The following is an 18,627-nucleotide window of genomic DNA, read 5'->3' as shown; positions in this document are numbered from 1 at the left end:
TAAATCTATTATTTATTACTTGCATGAATAAGCTAGGAATAGAAAACCAAAATCAGCACCCATTGTATACACATAAAAATCAAAAATACCCTGTTTCCCTGAAAATAAAACCTCCCCGGAAAATAAGCCCAATCGGACTTTAGAGTGAATGTGCTAAAATAAGCCCTCCCCCGAAAATAGCCTCCCTGAAAATACTGTAAACAGCAGCAGCCATGCATGCTCACCACCTCTTGCACCTCAAAAATAATAAGACCCCCTGAAAATAAGTCCAAGCGCTTATTTCGGGGGACAAAAGAAAAATAAGCCCTGTCTTATTTTGGGAAAACACGGTATTGAATATGGCTTAATTTTCATTGTAAGTGCTGGAAGTGGAAGAACTATCACTGTTGCTACCAGCGTCATTTCTAGAATGAGGAATCTTGTACACCAAAAGTGCCTAAACATAAAATAAGATCCTTCAGTTCTATTCTGCCCTTCCTGCTTTCAAGTATTGAGCTCACTGGAGGATTTGAGGCAAGGTCAGAGTCTTAAGGACAAATGATACCTCCTTCGAACCAGTTCCTTGTAGTGATTTCATGGATACATCAAAGTAAGTTTTATAGGGAACTGAAGAAGTATAGGTAATCTTCGACTTACAATCACAATAGGGATTGGAGCTTCGTTAAGTGACTTGTGTCCAATTGTATGACCTTTATGGTTGCGGTCACTTAAGTGAATCACACAGTCATTAACTGAATCCAGCATCCCCCCCCACACACACATTAACGTTGCTTGTCAGAAACCAGCTGGGAAGTCCGTAAATGATGATCGCCTGAAAACCAGGATGCTGCAACCATTATAAATACATGCAGGTTGCAAGATGCCCAAATTTTGATTGCATGAGACAAGGACTGTCTCAGGTGAGCTGTTATAAGTACCAGGAATGGTTGTCTCACTCATTAAATGAACAGTTGCAAGAAGAGGATTACCCATAATGGCAAAAGTATCAATAACATTTGCCATCACTTTCTGGAATTATTCTCATATCTCAGTTTAACCAACAGCCAAGGGTGTCTATGTTAAAAAAATAGGTCCAACCCTGCTTAGCTTGCAAGCTCCTTGCCATTGGTCATGTAGGTATTGAATCTGTGCTTGGAAGTATAATTGGTTGGAGGACAGCCAAGGAACTGAAACCATATAACAACCACCGGAATGTTTTTTGCAGGCTGGTTCTCAAAATGAATACAATGGGGTGGAATTGTCTTTTCCTGAAGGAAAAAACACAACCAAGGACATTCTTGGATCTAGTTTTATCATCAAAAGCCAAGTGGCTTTGAGGTCAAAAAATGCTAATACAGGTAAGTCCTGAACTTACAACAGTTCATTCAGTCACTGTTCGAAGTTACAACAGCACTAAAATAACGCTTATGATCATTTTTCACACTTACGACCATTACAACATCCCCATGGTCACGCGCTCAAAATTCAGCTGCTCAGCAACTGACTCATATATGTCTGATGGTTGCAGTGTCCCTAGGTCATGTGATCACCTTTTGCAATCTTCTGACGAGCAAAGTCAACAGGGAAGTCAGATTCATTAAACAACCGTGTTGCTAATTTAACAATTGCAGTGATTCACTAATAAAAAATGGCAAGAAAAGTCATCAAATGGGGCAAAACTCACTTAACAAATTTCTAACAGCAGCAGAGAAAAGAAAGCATGGCAAGTATTGATAGTTCTTGAAATATTCTCTTGTCTTTGAATTACAAAGACCTTTGCTAATTAGGTAGAAGCTGAATGTTGATAACTTTTGTAATGTAAACCAAACTCAGCAACGTTTCCATTTAAGAAAGGGGAGTCACAGAATAAACCACGATGGCTTTTTCCAAAGAAACGATATTGTTTTTCTATCCTTCATCAGATGCTTTAGGCAAACTCCTGCACGTGATCTTTTTGAGCTACTGAGAAATGATGTTATATAGTGTGCCATTTCAGTTTAACTTTTGTTTTTCTTTTTTACCATACTTTGCATGAAACTAACAGTAAGCCCTTCATTCACTCTTGCCACAAATCTAATGCATATTTTAACACCTCTTGCTCTCCGTATACATATTCAGAAAGAAAAATCAAATATAACTTTCATAAGCAAATGTGGCACCAGAGAATATTCCTTCACTGAAATATACAATTATTTTACAGTGGAGATTTCACATTCAGCCTCTCAGGAAGAACTGTAATATCTAGCAAGCTAAGTACAGCAGCTCTGATTAGTTAGGCTCTTCTTAGCTGTTCTGCTGGAATGTTAACTTAGGGGTCCAATGGCTCAAGACTTTCGCTTTTCAGGACAATTGCTTTGCCTAGTGAAGGTTCTAGCTCAGGGGTGTCAAACTCCTGTTGTCACATCGTCGTCACATGACGCATCGGGACTTTCCCGCCCTTCGCTAAACCGAGTGTGGGTGTGGCCAATGTGTGACGCATCTGGCCCATGGCCCGCGAGTTTCACAGCCCTGTTCTAGCTGACCCCTCAGCATTTGCGGGAAGAAAAGGGTAGGCAAATAATAAAACCTGTGCGATTATGTCATCAGGTAAATGAGATGACTGACATCAGATGATAGAACCCTCGCACATCTTCAGAGCATTTATATAATGACATCAGTACATGTTATGTGTGTCGTAGAGACATCATTGCAGTTTACTGCCAAAATCACTTAATTTAGCTGGAACACTTAACTTTGTTAACTGTAGTTTTTTTCCCCTTAGCAAAGCCTCTCTTAGTTTTATCTCTAGCTCGGCCTCTTCTTGTAGCATCACGTTTAGCAATACATGCAATTGGCCGCTGAGAGGTCACATCTCTTCCTACTCGATCTCCAGTGAACTAAAATGCCATTTTGACAGGAAATAAAAGCTAAAACTAAAAGGGCTTTTATAAGTTTCTTGATTCATATTAACAAGTGTAACTATTGAAAGTTATTCCTTCTTATTAGCCTAACACAGGGGTGTCAAAATTCGATTTCATGATGGTTGTGTTTGAATTCAGGGAACTGGGGTGGGTGGGGCCAGAATGGGCATGGTCAGCTCAGTGTCACTCGTGTCGGGCACCTGTGCTGACCCGGGCAGGAGTGGGGGGATCCTTCCATTCCTTCTTTTTCCTTCCCTCTTCATTCTTTTTTCTTGCTTCCCCTCTTTACTTTTTTTCCTTCCTTGCTCTCTTCCATCTTTTTGTTTGCCTTTCCTCTTTCCTTTTCTCCTTTCCCGACCCCCCGGGTCATGTTTTTGGCTGTGATGGCTTCCTGCAAAACTCTGCAAGCAAAAACGGCAAGAATTCGCTTATCATTGGCCATGTTGGCAAGGGTAAAAAGGGAATGCAGGAGATGTGCTCTAGCATCATAAACATGTTGTGTATGTATGTGTGTGCATGCAAGTGTGTCTATAGGAAGAAAGGATTACCTTTTACTTTTACAAAAATCATCTCATCTGGAGCAATTTATTTATGGATAATGCAAGCAATGTTTTCTAAATGAATGAATGAGGTAAATTCACGGATGACCCTGCTTTAGGAAATGGGCCATAAATCTCACTTTTATTAGAGGCATCAGGCTAAGTGCTGATTTATGGTTCGATATAAGCCAAGAGGCTCTTATTCTGAAGAGTGCATTTAAATTTAAGTTAGAATGGAAGTGACAGGCACAACTAGAACTGATGAATTCAAGCAAAGTTACTTGCACTTTGTAACACATGTAAGAGTTATCTTTTGAACAAGAAGTAAAAAGTCATTAAAAAATTAAAATTTCTCTATTTTACAGATGCACCGACTTGAAATTATTTCTATTTTTAAACCTATGTTGAACCTCATATCAAATCTTTTTAAATACCACACGTTTCCTTTAAATCAACACCACACAGAAAATGTGCTTGAAGTGTGCTTACCCTACACATGCAATAAGACTTTCTATCTCTGCATGTTGTCGGAAGTTTTCAGATTTACTTGATATAGTTATTAATATACAATATAAAGATGTATAAGTCAAAGAAAAATATTGCCCTGTTCATCTGGGTTTTCCAATTTTCTATTATTTATAGAAAATAAATAGAATCTCAGATCTCAAAGCACTTCCACTAAATTCAATTTTTGTATTTTTCTCACACCAACAACAGGTCAATTTTCTGCACCTTTCACCTGAAAAATGGCATGTAATTCACAGGATTCTTTGAAATGCAAACAGAGGGAAAGAATGTATGCTACATTTTTCTTCCTGGAAAAAAGAAGGTTCAATTTATCCTTGCCATTTCAAATTACAGAAAAATATTCATTCGAAGGATGGCAGAAAGAATTGTTTATAAACGATGAGGTATACACTATAAGAAATGGCAAAATTTCTTCTATTTGATATAATTATACTTTTAAAAAAATCAAGCAGAAGCTCTGAAAAGATGTTTGGCTGCTTTAAATATCTGGTATTTTATTCAAAGAGATGGCACTGATTCCTCATCATTTGGAAGGTGACAGAGCTCAACCACAAAACATGTTTTTGCTGCAACTTGCATCTCTCATGGGAGAATGAAATATTATATGCCTCCCTTGCACATAATTTCTAAAAATATTGTGTATACGCATAGATAAATAAAAAAAGAAAAAAATGTGTGAAGGCCCACAAATGACACTGTTACGCCTATTTCACTGAATGAATCTATAAGTCAGTGTTTCTTAATCTCAATAACTTTAGGAACCTTGGATTTCAATTCCCACAATTCCCCAGTTATTATGCTGGCTAGGGAATTCTGGGAGTTGAAGTCCACATATCTTAAAGAAACAGAGCTCTAGATCTTTGGCATTCTTTGAAAGATGTTTCCCATCAAAGTCCTAAACAAATTCCAGCATCTATGTAAAGACAAATGCAGAACAGTGTCAGCAATATTAAGTGGAATTAAAGTAAATTCAAGATTCTATTGTCCTCCTGATTTAAACTAAAATTGAGGATTTTACTTAATTCTTCTTCACCCTGAGATTATAAAATGAGAGCTTGAGTTACAAAACAGGGAAATCATCAAATTTTGAACATACTTTCAACTTTTCTCATTTGATTGGTACCAAGCTGGGAAAGACCACTTTAATAATTTTAGCTCCCAAGTAGCTGCTGATGTGGAAGATAGTTACCCTTCAGCCTTGAAGATCCTATAGAATCTAAACCCTTTCTCTGATTTTCTGGGGTTTACTGAAGTTATTAAGGCTGGCAAGGGACAATTACACAATAGTCGCAATCCAAAGGGACATGTCAGAAGGAATAGAAAGGACAGAAGAAAACAGCGGCACTAATACAAGATTTTTAGAACATAAAGACCAAAGTGAAGAAGAAGCACCTAAACTAAAGTGAAGCGAAGAATTTGTCTAAATCGTATCAGGAAATATACCTTGTCAATTGAAAAAAGAATGCTGTGGGTTGTTTGTGTTTTCATAAAAATCCAAGCACGGATGATATTATGAATGAGCCTGTATGCATTTAATGTTCTGTGTTTTGGGTATAACATAATCTCAGAATGAAACATAATTTACCTATAACTACATCATGGCCATCAACCAAGCCTGCAGAGAACAGCTCTTGAGATACACCATCTGCCGTGTCTGTAAAATGTGAAATGAATAGGCATTAGTCCTAATAAAAGTGAGGAAAAATGAAAAAAATAACAATAAGCCAAGGCAATTTGTGTAAGAAGTCTATTTACTCTATGAACATCTATTGCCAATATGTGCTTGAATCAAAACTATTTCATTAAAAACAACTTGCATTCCATTACTTACTACTCTGTAATTTCAACCTAATAGGACCCCACAGAACTGATACATTCTTCACAAATCCTACAAAGGTCTATTGTTTAAGTTCTCTCATAATACATAATTGGGATATCTTTATTCAAAGAGATACAAAAATGTAAGAATGTTGTTAAAACAAGCATGGTTGCCGGACATAACACTTTTATTCCCTTTCCCCAATTTAGAGGGAGTAATAAAACATCTACAGCTAAATGTTACTATAACTTGGAAGCCTCCTACTGGGTCTACACCATGGGTGTCAAACTCACTGCATCGTTGCTGTCATATGACATTTCACGATGTTTTCCCCCTTCGCGGAGCTGGGGTGGGCGTGGTCTGTGTGCAATCCATCCACCCAGAAAGCTGCTAGTTTGACACCTCTGGTCTACAGAAATGGTTTGCAATTGAAGGACAGCACTAGTATTTTGTCATGAGAAAAATTCTGCCTATACACTGTTTCCCTGAAAGTAAGATAATAAGCCCAATTGGGCTTTTGAGCACATGCACTAAAATAAGCCCTCCCCCAAATATTGTAACACAGCAGCAGCCATGAGGTGACCACACTCGCCGCCTCCTACACCTCAAAAATAATTAAGTCCTCCCAAAAATAAGGCCAAGCGCTTATTTTCAGGGGGGCGGGATGTCAAGGAAACATGGTGTCAGGCCTGCAGTTATATTTCTTTTAGGATTTTTGGCCTGACACACTCTCTATTTTCCTATGCTGTTTCATTAGTGTAGTAATTGGGAGGGGGAATAGTAAGGAGTAGAATTGTAGAATGCGTTGTTCTCATTCCTTTCTAGAAGCCCAAGATCATTCTTTGTCTCTGCACCTCTGCACCTGACCGGAACTAGATGGGTGGAAATGCCAGCGTGGCCGAAGAAGATTGGACCATGTGATGGAATTATGGGTATGGGGGCAAGATATTGAACTTTCAACTGGGTGGGAACCCAGGAATCTTTCAGATTTGGGATTCCCACAGATGTGCCAATATGTCTGTCTTATTAAATTGGAACTTTAAGAATAGCTCTGCCTTGGACTCTGATTTAATTCAGTACGATATTTGGAATGCTGACACACAGTAGCTGCAAATTAATATAGAAAGCTGCTGTACCTTTTGTAACTATTGTTCATAGTCTGTTCTAGCCCTCCTAAGCTATGTTGTTCCAACAATCTCAACTTGATATATTCTTGTATTACTCTGCTTTCTGATATTTTCAGTGAGGAAACATTTTATGTCATGATCAAAATGCATGTGTCAGGAGAACTATATCAAGCCATCGTATCTTCAACTGTGTATATTGCAAATGTCAGACAGAGACACAATGCTGTTGTTTTATTTACAACGTTTGCATTGAGGTTGCTTTTAAAGCACAGTCACCTGGGCCACGATAAAAATAAAAGGGTTTCTAAAGGAAAGGTCAATTAAAACATGGCTGTCCTGAATATCCGTAGCTTTTTAAAAAATTACCTACAAAGCTTAAATGCGAACAAGCTTTGGTAAAACAGAAAGAGGCAGCTTGGGAGAAGCTGTGCCTACAGAATCTAGCATTCTTCACTATTAGCCATGCAGTCCATATTTTTCCTCTCTCTGGATTTCCGTTATGCCCATTACAGGTAGTCCTAAGTGGTCAACTTATGACCACAGGTGGGATCAGAATTTCCACTGCTAAGCAAGATGGTTGCTAAGTGAATCATACTAGATTTCACAAACTTTTTTCTTTTTTTGGCCACAATTGTTAAGTGAATTGCATGATCCTTAAGTGAATCTGGCTTCCCACATTGACTCTGCTTATCGGAAGCCAGCTGGGAAGATTGCAAATGGTTAATCACATGATTATGGAGATGCTGTGACAGTTATAAGTGCGAGGACCAGTTCGAAGTCATTTTTTTCCCAGTGCCATTGTAATTTTGAGAAATGAATGGTTGTGCATCAAGGACCACCCGTGTAGGATATCATAAATACTTCATTAGGATGTTCAGCTGTAGGAGAAGCAGTAGAAGAACCAAGGGGCGAAGTTAAAAGAAGGATCAGCCAAGAATCCCTATGTAACTGCAAGCTGTTAACTGTTAACTAGAGGAATATGGGAGGTGGTATTAAAAGTATCATTATCAAGCTGTTGGCATAGTTTAGATTCTACCTACCTATGGTTAGTTTTTTACATCAGGACCATTTGCTGGCATACCATAACATTGTATTTAGTACAGAAATATTAGATCAGCTATCAGCAGGAAGATATTAATGGACTGTACCTCACTAGATTAAAATCAAGCAAAAGTGCCAGACAATTCTTCGCCTATACATCTTCTTAGTTCAACCATTCAATCCATAACTACAGTGTTTTCCCCAAAATAAGACAGGGTCTTATTTTCTTTTGACCCCAGAAATAAGTGCTTGGCCTTATTTTCAGGGAGGTCTTATTATTTTTGAGGTGCAGGAGGAGGCAAGTGTGGTCAACTCATGGCTGTTGTTATGTTGCAATATTTTCGGGGAGGTCTTATTTTAGTGCATGCACTCAAAAGCCTGATTGGGCTTATTATCTGGGGAGGTCTTATTTTGGGGGAAACAGGGTATGCCACTAAAAACATGCACACTTGGCACTAGGCTTGTTTTGGTGAACTCGGATAGTCTAAAACATTTGGTTGGTACATTTCATAGAAGCTAATTTATACTAAGCCGATAAAACAGAAATCAATTTCTGAAATTCCATTTGGAGTCATAAAAACATAATTTCAATTAAAAGTCTTACCTCTGCCTGGAGTAAACTCAAATCGTATGTCATTAAGTTCCTTTCTGGAATTCCTGGAGGGAGGGAAAAAATAGAGGGATTAAGCCATGGTAAACACATCAAAAGTAATGAAGTGCTCCTTCTGTATTCTAAATGTATTCTAGCTTCATAAATAAGTTGCTGTTAATATTCAGGCAGTATTTTACAGTTTTTATAGTCTCGACTATCCCCAAGTGTATTGCAACTCTATCAATATAAGAGAAAATGCTGGGAATAAGTTTTTTAACCAAAAAACCCCCGCAAAGCTAAAATGTATTTTAGAGATAAAAAGTTGATGATAGTTTACTTTTATGAAGGAAGCGATATCTAATTAAAATAGAGTGGCAAATTTGTTTTGTGCCTTGGAAAACAACTATATAGCACAGCTGATTTTGATGAAGAGAGTTCTTCAGATCTTCTTCAATTGGACTGTCCTTTTTTCTCAGCCTAACAATTTCACTTCTGTCAATATGTTTAGAGCACCATCCAAACCGATCCACCTAAATTATGGCAGGTCAGCCATTATATCTGAATCTAAAATGTTATATTCCCCTTGCTAGCATCAGATATTTTGAAGCTTTATTTTTTGTCAACATTACTAAATGGAAAAAAGATTACGATTAAAAGGCCAACAAAAGCTATCAGAACAACTATGAATGTTTTGAAAGCTTCAGAGTTTCTTACTTGCATGGAGAAAGTAAAATATCAAATACCTTCCTCCCTCCCTTTTCTTCCCTCCTCTTCATTCTCTTCCCCCCCTTCCCCTTTCCTTATTTTTCCTTCCTTGCTCTCTTCCCATTGTCTCTTCTTTTTTCTTTGTCCTCTTTCCTTTTCTCCTTTCCTATCCCTTTCTGGATGCTCAAATGCAAAAGAGGAAACATTTCTCCTTTTGTTTTTAATTTGTTTTGCTAACCCTCTGCCAGGGAAAATGGGGCTGGGGGGACGCGTGCACCACTCAGAACTCCATTTTTGCTGACAAAGGGCTGCAGGAGGCCATCACGGCCAAAAACGGAGTCTGAGAGGGCCACGTAGGGCCCCCCTGAGCTTCATTCTCACTGGCAGAGGAACCACGGCCTGGTCCTTCACTGTTTCCAGAGCGGCCCTCAGGCCAGATATAAACATCCCCTCGACCACAATGCGGCCTGTGGGCCTTGAGTTTGATACCCCTGTTCTAGATGTTTCTGCTACCTCAAAATAGAGTCTGGTTTCTCAGGATGCACCTTTTCCCCCCAGAATTTCCCCAAGGGATGGTGGGAGGACAGATGCCCTTTGAGTCAATCATCATCAAATCAATTTCCAAACAATGAAAGATTTGTCCCCGGCCCCCAGATGGGGCTCAACACACACCAGGGAACAACAACAGTATATACACAAATTATATGCTGGAGGCATGACATTGACAATACAGTCAATTTTCATCTCTACTTTAGTCTTAGCTGATAATTAATCCAATGTATTTCCTTGCTTCAGGTCAAAGGTGGAAGGAGAAAGGAAAGAAAAGGAAAGCAAACAACTATCTCAGTTTTGGAAATAGGAAGGGGCAAAGATCAAATGCAAATATAATTGCCCAAGCGTACTAGTGAATGGCTCAATCTGCTTGAAAAGCTAATAGCACTAAAATGTATTTTGCGGCCCATTATTCTTTTGTTCCCCAGCATGGAATCTGTAAGCAGTCTCATATTTCAGCGAATCAGGCCATAAAGTCTCACTGTGCAAAAACTACATCCAACAGCCAGGCACAGTCAGCCATGACTCAGAACTATTATCACTTCCTAAACACTTATTAAGAAAATGTCACACTGGCAATGTCAAATGCAGGATCATGTGAGAACCACCAAGGCCACAGACAGACAATTTTGCAAACAAAAAATAAAAAAACAAAATCCCAAAACGGTGAAAGAGGTATCCAGCTGCTCAGGATACCTGGCCCAATTCAAAGGGAAAATTTACTTCCTTGCTATTCCACACTATTGCCCGATTAAATGGATATTATGCAGCAAAACTATCGTGCAAAACTGTTCCTAATCGTTATACTTGCAATGATCAAGTCCATTTGCTTTCTTCAATCATTTAAAGTATTAAGCAAATTTACATTCAGCACAGGAACCCCTACTTTGAAACTAGAGTTTCCCTCATTTGGAAAAGTAATACCAGACCTGGGGAACGAGTGAGCAATTTACCGCCTTCCAGGATCATTATTCTCTCATCCCCTTCCCTCTCCACTTGCCTGCATTCATTCACTCAAGCTTGCAGCTAAATCTATTTTTTTAAATACACTTTTTAATTTTTTATCTTTTACAAATAGTATCAGCGTGTGAACAGTGTAGTACCTGAGTGTCATACATTTCACGCTAGAAAATTAGTATCAATCACATTTGTTTCATTGAACAAGCTAGTACTAATAGTACTAATAGTAAACACATCTTATATTCAATTATAATCTTTCATTGTTGAGTTATTCAATATTTCAGTATGTTATTTTTATACCAGTCCCCCTATCTTAATTATGACATCTTTTAATATGGATAAAATATTATCATTCGTATTTGTTATATTTAACAAATTTATGCAACTAATATTAATACCAACATTTATTACATTATATCTTCCATTATCGCGTATTCAACTAGTTATTCAATATTTCAATATATTGTTTTTATATCAATCACCATTTCTACATAATACAGCTGAGATATTATTAATCATATTTGTCACATTTGTTTCCGTAAGGCTCAAGAGAAGCAGGACCCACTCAGAAGAGAAGCTGAAGTTTTGACCTTCTGATGGGATCTATGGGCCCTAGTTCTGGAGAAAATCAGTAACCACTGCACGACTGGTGAACCAAGAGGGATGGAGACTGGTGGTAATGTTCCCTCTTTATATCCTCTGGGTGGAGAACACTTTGTTCTATATAGTGTATTTTTTGGACTATAAGACGCAACGGTGTATAAGATGCACCAAGATTTCAACAAGTAAGAAAAAAAAAGTTTTTGTCCTTCCTAGCTCCCAGGAACACTCTGCAGGGCTGGGGGAAAGGCAAAACTGCACCAATTTTTGCAAAAAATGGGTGGAAAATGGGCAGTTTTTTGCAAAAGGGGGCTGTAAAGCACTGTAAAGTGTTATATAAGTCTAACTGCTATTGCTATTCACAGAGCTGTCTTCAGTCCACCATTTCTTCCTCTTGAAATCTACTAAATATACATATTGAAGAATCCTATTAAAGCTAATTTATATATGGTGGACTTGCAAAAAGGCTAAAGCATTTTGGATAAAAATATGGTGGATTATGCAAAATGTTCTTAAAAAAAGGATAAAGTTTACCCCTCAGTTATTTTTGTTAGGTATAATTACTGATTGTACAGTTGTAGAGATTAACCTGATTTTGCATTTAATAACTGCAGCTAGACTGTTGGTGGCGCAATACTGGAAGAAGGAAGATTTGCCTACTATTCAAGAATGGACATTGAAAGTAACAAACCTAGCTGAGATGGCTAAAATATCTGCATATCTTAAGGATCATTCAAACGAGAGATATAAACTGGAGTGGAAAGATGGATTGATTATACTCAAAATAAATACGGGATTAAGAAATTTCTTTATGACTAAAGAAACCAGGAATGATATAAATTGTTTAGAGTTAGCCTAGCAAGGAGGAGTTAAAGCCCAAGTGAAAGATGTTATTAACTTTTTTTTTCTTTTTAAGCTTATTTTAGAATGTTTTTGTTAAAGATTTATACCTTGTATTGGTTCTGGGAAGTCCGGGGGGGGGAGGATGCGGGGTTTTTTGGGGGGGAGGGAAGTAAATATTTGTAAAAGTTTGTTTTTTAAAATTTTCATTAAAAAAATTGAAATTCAAGATAAATGTTGAGTTACAAAAAAAAAATTGTGCCTCATGTGTACCTTGCATACAAACATATTCTCAGACAGCAAATAAAAGTATTTTAACTATTAATATATTATATTACAGCTAGACCCATCACTCTATTTCAGCTATTTTAATTTTTTGAAATGCGCATAAGAGAAAAAGTAAAAAGAGAAATTTTTTTTTAAAATTATGCAGGCTGACTATTGGACAAAGTTATAGTTTATTCTTTCTCAGAGGACAAGACAGTTTAAAGGTAGTTCTTGCAAACCTTTCTTTTCACTATATTCATACATTTTCTTTTGTTCTTTAAACTTCTCAGCTCTCTTATCAGCTTCATCCAAACGCAACTGTCCTGGTTTTTTCTTTCTTCTTATCTCACTTTCTCTTTCTTCATGTTGTGGTCCGCCACTGGTCTGTGGAGCTGGCAGCAGAGTTGGACATTGAGGAGGTTGAGGAGGAACATGAGCCAGTCCTGGAATCTGGGAAGGCTCGGATGAGGGCTCTGCATCCGAGGGAGAGGGAGCCAAGGCCATCTGGTAGTTATGTGCTGCCTCCGTAGCCTCCAGAGTCAGACATCAGCGAGGCAAAAAAACAGGGGGAGCCTGTTCCCAGTGCGCGCATGCGCAGAGCTGCCAGAAGGCAAGAACAGTTAAGACAAAAGGGGTGACTTGGAGATGATTGCCCCCTCCCATAGGGCATAAAGAGGAGCAAACAGATGTGAGCCTTTGCAGGAAGCAATTTTGTTCGTTCTGGTTGGTTTAAACTCTGAAGCACCATTTGACTCTGTGCTCCATTTGGCCTTGCAAAACTAATTGGCAATTAGGTCTCTGGCAGCATTTCAAGGGAGCTAAAGGTGGGTGCTTATCAGCCTTACCCTGCAAGACGTGGCAGACTTCTGTCGGACCTTCAAAGACTGGTGGGAATCATTACGGGCTATGAATGAACATAATTCACAGCCGTTTAAATAAAAAAAAAAGGTTTTTTGGGACTAAGCGTGTGATTTTTACTGTGTCAGGAAGCCTAGATCAGAATACTTCATAATTTGTTTGAAATTTGATCCTCATTCATTCTCTCTAGATGACCAAGCCTTACTTACATTGGTCACTCATATTTGATTTCCATATACAGTCATTCAGCACTTGTTCTTTCTTGACCATCTTTCCCTTTACCACAAGGCACTTTTCAACTTAGTTTCCTATTTCTCTTGTATACACAACTCTTGCTTTTGTATCACAAAGAAGCATACTCTTTTGCAGAGTCATGTTTGCTTCCTCTGACAAGCATTCCTCGTTTGCAACCTCAGTTAAGGTGCTGGGCTTGTAGACTGGATGGTCGACAGTTAGAGATCTAGATAACTAGCAGAGTGACCTCCCGTTCCTGCCCCAACTCCTGCCAGCCTAGCAGTTTGAACGTGTGCAACTGCGAGTACATAAATAGGTACCACATTGGTGGGATAACATTCTGTGCACTTTGGCGTACAATCATACTGACCACATGACCATGGAAACATCTTCATGCAACGTTGCCTCCCTTGGCTAAGAAACAGAGATGAGAAAAACCCCCCCCCGCCCCAAATAGAGTTGGGACATAACTGGCCAAGGGGAAACTTTATCTTTAGTTTTACTAGCCACAATCTTTTTACCAGCTTTTGCATATCTTCAAATTTCTCAGTTTTGCCATCTTTAGTCAACATTCTACACCATAGTTACAAATTCATCTACTTGCTCTAGTTTTTTTTTGACATTATGTATAACTTCCAATCACTAATCCCCCCCCCCTAGAACACATTATTTTGGTTTTTTGATATGTTAATGTGCAGGTTTATACATCTTGCATTGTATAATCTATCAAGCTTTCCTTGCGAATCGTTCAATTTTCACCCAACAATACATCATCTGCATTCAAAAGCACCATATAACGATGGTCTTCAATCAATACACTTCTAGTATCTCCATAAGCATTCCTTATATATGGATCTCTAAGCACATTAAATCACCAAGGACATCACACATCCTCCTCTTACTCTGCTCAATGCTGAAACTTGCTAAATGCTCCATTATTCTCACACATGCTTATCTTGCCTTAGTGCATTCAGCAACTAACCTTCAACTCCATAATCATGCAAAGTAGTCCATAATTCAAGTTTCTTCACTTTAAGATATGCTTTTTGTGAATCAACCGACATACAAAACACATTCTTCCTGACACATATTTCTTAATGAGCTACTGCAGTGGTTCTCAACCTGCGGAGTGCAGACACCCACCCATTCCCGAAGGGGGAGTGAAGTTGTCACAGGGAGTCCACAAAGGCTTGAAGAAATGTCATGATTAAATTTTGAGTTAAATCTTAGGGGTCTGTGGCCATAGACAAGGTATTTAAAGGAGGTCCATGGTGAAGAAAATGCTGAGAACCACTAAAAAGTGAAAATCTGGTGTGCAAACGTCATGTCCAGCACAAAGTTACAATGCGCTTTTCTGTATTTTGTTCATTGTCACCGGTTCTGTTGTTCTATCAGAATTCTGCCAAACACCTTTCAGGTATACTTAACAAATTAAAATCCATAGTTTGGTACTTTTGCCATCTTTCCACTTTATGTAGGGAAATATAATGGCAGTCTTCCCATCTTCAGGCACATACATAGTCTTCAAAACAATTCTGACAAATTATAAGACCAGTGCTTAAGCAAAATATATCCATTAACTTATGATGAGCCACGGTGGCACAGTGGTTAGAATGCAGTACTTTCAGGCTGACCGCCTGCAAATTTGGCAGTTCAAATCTCACCAGGCTCAAAGTTGACTCCTTCTGAGGGTTGGGGGCAATATGCTGACTGTAAACAGCTTAAAGAGGGCTGTAAAGCACTGTAAAGCAGTATATAAATCTAAGTGCTTTTGCTATTTCTCCAGTTACTCTGCCTACACCTGCAACCTTACCATTTTCTCATAGCATCACAACATTATTTGTTGTTATTTTTTTCCTTGCACACTAAACCTTTATAGCATTTTTTTCAATCTTGAACATGTCACAATATTCCCGGTACAACTGTCTAAAACACTCCTTCCAGCAGACCCTCAATTTCATTTTCATCTCAAATAATTTCATCCCATTTATTTTAATTCCTGTCATCTGCTGGAGGCTCCTTAAAGAATTCTCAGGGAAAAAATATATCATTAAATCAGCAATTCTGAAAACTGCATGAAAACTACTTTGTACTTTTCTCTTGGGCACAGGCTCCCCATCCTCCTTCTAAAGGAGAGAGAAGGGGAATGGATAAAAGCTAATCTTATAAACCAAATGCGGGAAGTAGGATCCACTTATCTTAATGAGACTACCTCTGAGTATATACGCCTAGATGTGATGTAAACCATTTTAATCGATGCACTAATTAATATGGGCACTTCTCGTGTAGTGAAGTATTTATGAAATAAACTTTTGACAAGGATTGCAGCAAAGTGCAATTCAATTAGCCAACGTTACTTTATTTATAGGAGAGTTACAATGATATTGGCTCAGCGGTCTCAGCACTCACCCAAAAAAGAGATCGATATCCATTGCATCATAAAAAAGGACATCACTGAACCCAAATCTTCCAAGACATGGCAATAATCGGTCTGATCGCTTCAGAATCCACTTGAGCCATTGGGGGAGGAGGGGGGGGGAATAAAACTTTTTAAAATGATTATTTTTAAATAAGTATCTGTAATGGTGTGGGGGATAGGGACAGAAGCAGTCACTATATTTTTTTCTATCTGGCCCAAAGAGATATTGGTGATTGAAAACATGACTTTCCCATCCCTATTATCCCAGAATTGTCCACCTAGGAATGCAATATCCCAATGGAGTCTACATAAGTACAATCTATTGCATTAGCCACACTGTATAGCTTTCTTGTTGTATCTGACCCATCGTGACCCCATGGACAACGTTCCTCCAGGCCTTCCTGTCCTCTACCATCCCCTGGAGTCCATTTAAGCTCACGCCTACTGCTTCAGTGACTCCATCCAACCACCTCATTCTCTGTTGTCCCCTTCTTCTTTTGCCCTCAATCTTTCCCAGCATTAGGCTCTTCTCCAGTGAGTCCTTCCTTCTCATTAGGTGGCCAAAGTATTTGAGTTTCATCTTCAGGATCTGGCCTTCTAAAGGGTTGATCTCTTCTAGGACTGACTAGTTTGATCACCTTGTAGTCCAAGGGACTCGCAGGAATCTTCTCCAGCACCATAGTTCAAAGGCCTCAATTCTTTGGTGCTCAGTCTTTCTTATGATCCAACTTTCACAGCCATACATTGCAACTGGAAAACCATAACCTTGACTATACACACTTTTTGTTGACAGGGTGATGTCTCTACTAACACATTTCTACAGAAAACTAGTAGCATAAAATAGGGCAAGGAGACTGCATTTTAACAGTTCAGTTACATTCAGAGTTTTAGCAGGTAGTAGCATCTGGACAATCTTTCTCAGCTAGGAAACTAAACAGTTGAGCCTGTTTAGTATGTGGATAGGAGACCACCATGAAATCCCACGTCTGTAGGCTAGCCCGGGAATCCAGAAAGAATATCTTGGAAGATATCAATGGGAAATTAATTTTCTGTTATTGATAACAAACGGTATACTATGCTTATTATTTGACTCCCTGCAAAGAGATCTATACCATCTATATTCAGGTTGTCTATCCTATCCAGAGGTGGACAAAGACAGAAGCACCAATCTCGTCTTCAAGTGAACTTTGGAATCATATTTTAGGGTGAAACAACAACAAATATTCTTCAAATATTATTTCTTCCCAGCTTTTAAAATGCACATCAAATAAAGATTGCTTCTTCTTTTTCAGAATTTATTTCAGAATATATATATATATATATATATATATTATATATATATATATATAATATATATATATATATATATATATATATATTTATATATATTTATATATATTTATTTATTTATTTATAGGGGGGGAAATGTACAGACCAAACGTAATTTCTAGTGTTGGATTTTCCCCCTTACTAGAGGCAGTCGGCAGTCCTCTTGTGGAGTGCTGTGAAGCCGTTACCATAGCAATTCCACTGCTCCGTACAGTAGAAGCCATTTTACAGCACTACAGTACAATTCATTTTAAGAGACAACAGGCTGTATCTTAACAGAATACACACCCCGAGGGGTGTTAGAGGTGTCTTTTTCCCACAGTATTTGTTTCCAGCGAGCAAGTCATCTGTGTACCAAGTTTGGTTGAAATTGCTTGAGGTATTCCAGAGTTATGGAACGAACACACACACACACACACACACACACACACACACACAAACACAGCCATATATATATATATATATGCTTGTATATATAAAAAAGTATAGTATTTTCTGATAACTTCACTACATCAGGAGAAGTAAGGCAGATGGAAAACCACCCCCGTTTATAATTTTTTGGTGCTAAGCAAAAGATAGCTTTGATTATAGCATCTATCGGATTCAACTTAGATGACTTGGGCACATCCTTAATTCAGGATAAGTCTTTGGATCATTAACAGGGTCCTATAGGCAAGTCCTTCGGGCTTAAAACTCTAAATTCAAATGATATAAAGGTAAAAGTTCCCCTCGCATATATGTGCTACTCATTCCCGACTCTAGGGGTGGTGTTGGATCAAAGCTGAAGAGCCAGCGCTGTCTGAAGATGTCTCCATGGTAATGTGGCTGGCATGACTAAACGCCAAAGGTGCACGGAACGCTGTACCTTCCCACTAAAAATGGTTCCTATTTTTTCTACTTGCATTTCTACATGCTTTCGAATTGCTAGTTGGCAAAAGCTGGGACAAGTAACGGGAGCTCACTCTGTTACGCGGAGCTAGGGATCGAACCGCCAAACTGCCGACCTTTCTGATCGACAAGCTCAGTGTCTTATCCACTGAGCCACCACGTCCCTCCAAAACGATATAAAGCTAGGCAAAAACTCTGAAGATCAGATTATATATAGCTGGGGATTTAATTTATCCCAATACTGAAGAAAATAGTCGTAAGGAAATGCAAATGTATTCTACTATAATCTTTTGTCATACAAATGTAAAGCATTCGCAGTTGGCAGTGCCCGAAAAAAACCTCCAAGCTTGCAAGAGTACAGATGGGCTTGGGACAAAAGGCACGAAGACACATCTACTGAAAACACTGCCTTTACAGAATTTGAACATGTTCAGTCACCATTTAATCTGT

At 38.5% G+C, this 18,627-nt stretch overlaps 1 protein-coding gene across 1 annotated transcript in view; it reads right to left on the bottom strand.

Moving 5' to 3' along the window:
• Nucleotides 1-18,627, bottom strand: part of STK39 (serine/threonine kinase 39) — a 127,671-nt gene that overhangs the window by 7,874 nt on the left and 101,170 nt on the right. The window contains exons 15-16 of the mRNA XM_032219343.1: nucleotides 8,538-8,590; nucleotides 5,532-5,600 (exon numbers count right to left, since the gene is read on the bottom strand). Coding sequence (XP_032075234.1) covers nucleotides 5,532-5,600; nucleotides 8,538-8,590 — 122 coding nt within the window. The remainder of the gene's footprint in view (nucleotides 1-5,531; nucleotides 5,601-8,537; nucleotides 8,591-18,627) is intronic.

Source organism: Thamnophis elegans, chromosome 1, assembly GCF_009769535.1.
Source record: "Thamnophis elegans isolate rThaEle1 chromosome 1, rThaEle1.pri, whole genome shotgun sequence".
NCBI lineage: Eukaryota > Metazoa > Chordata > Lepidosauria > Squamata > Colubridae > Thamnophis > Thamnophis elegans.
This window is presented reverse-complemented; position numbering and strand designations above follow the sequence as displayed.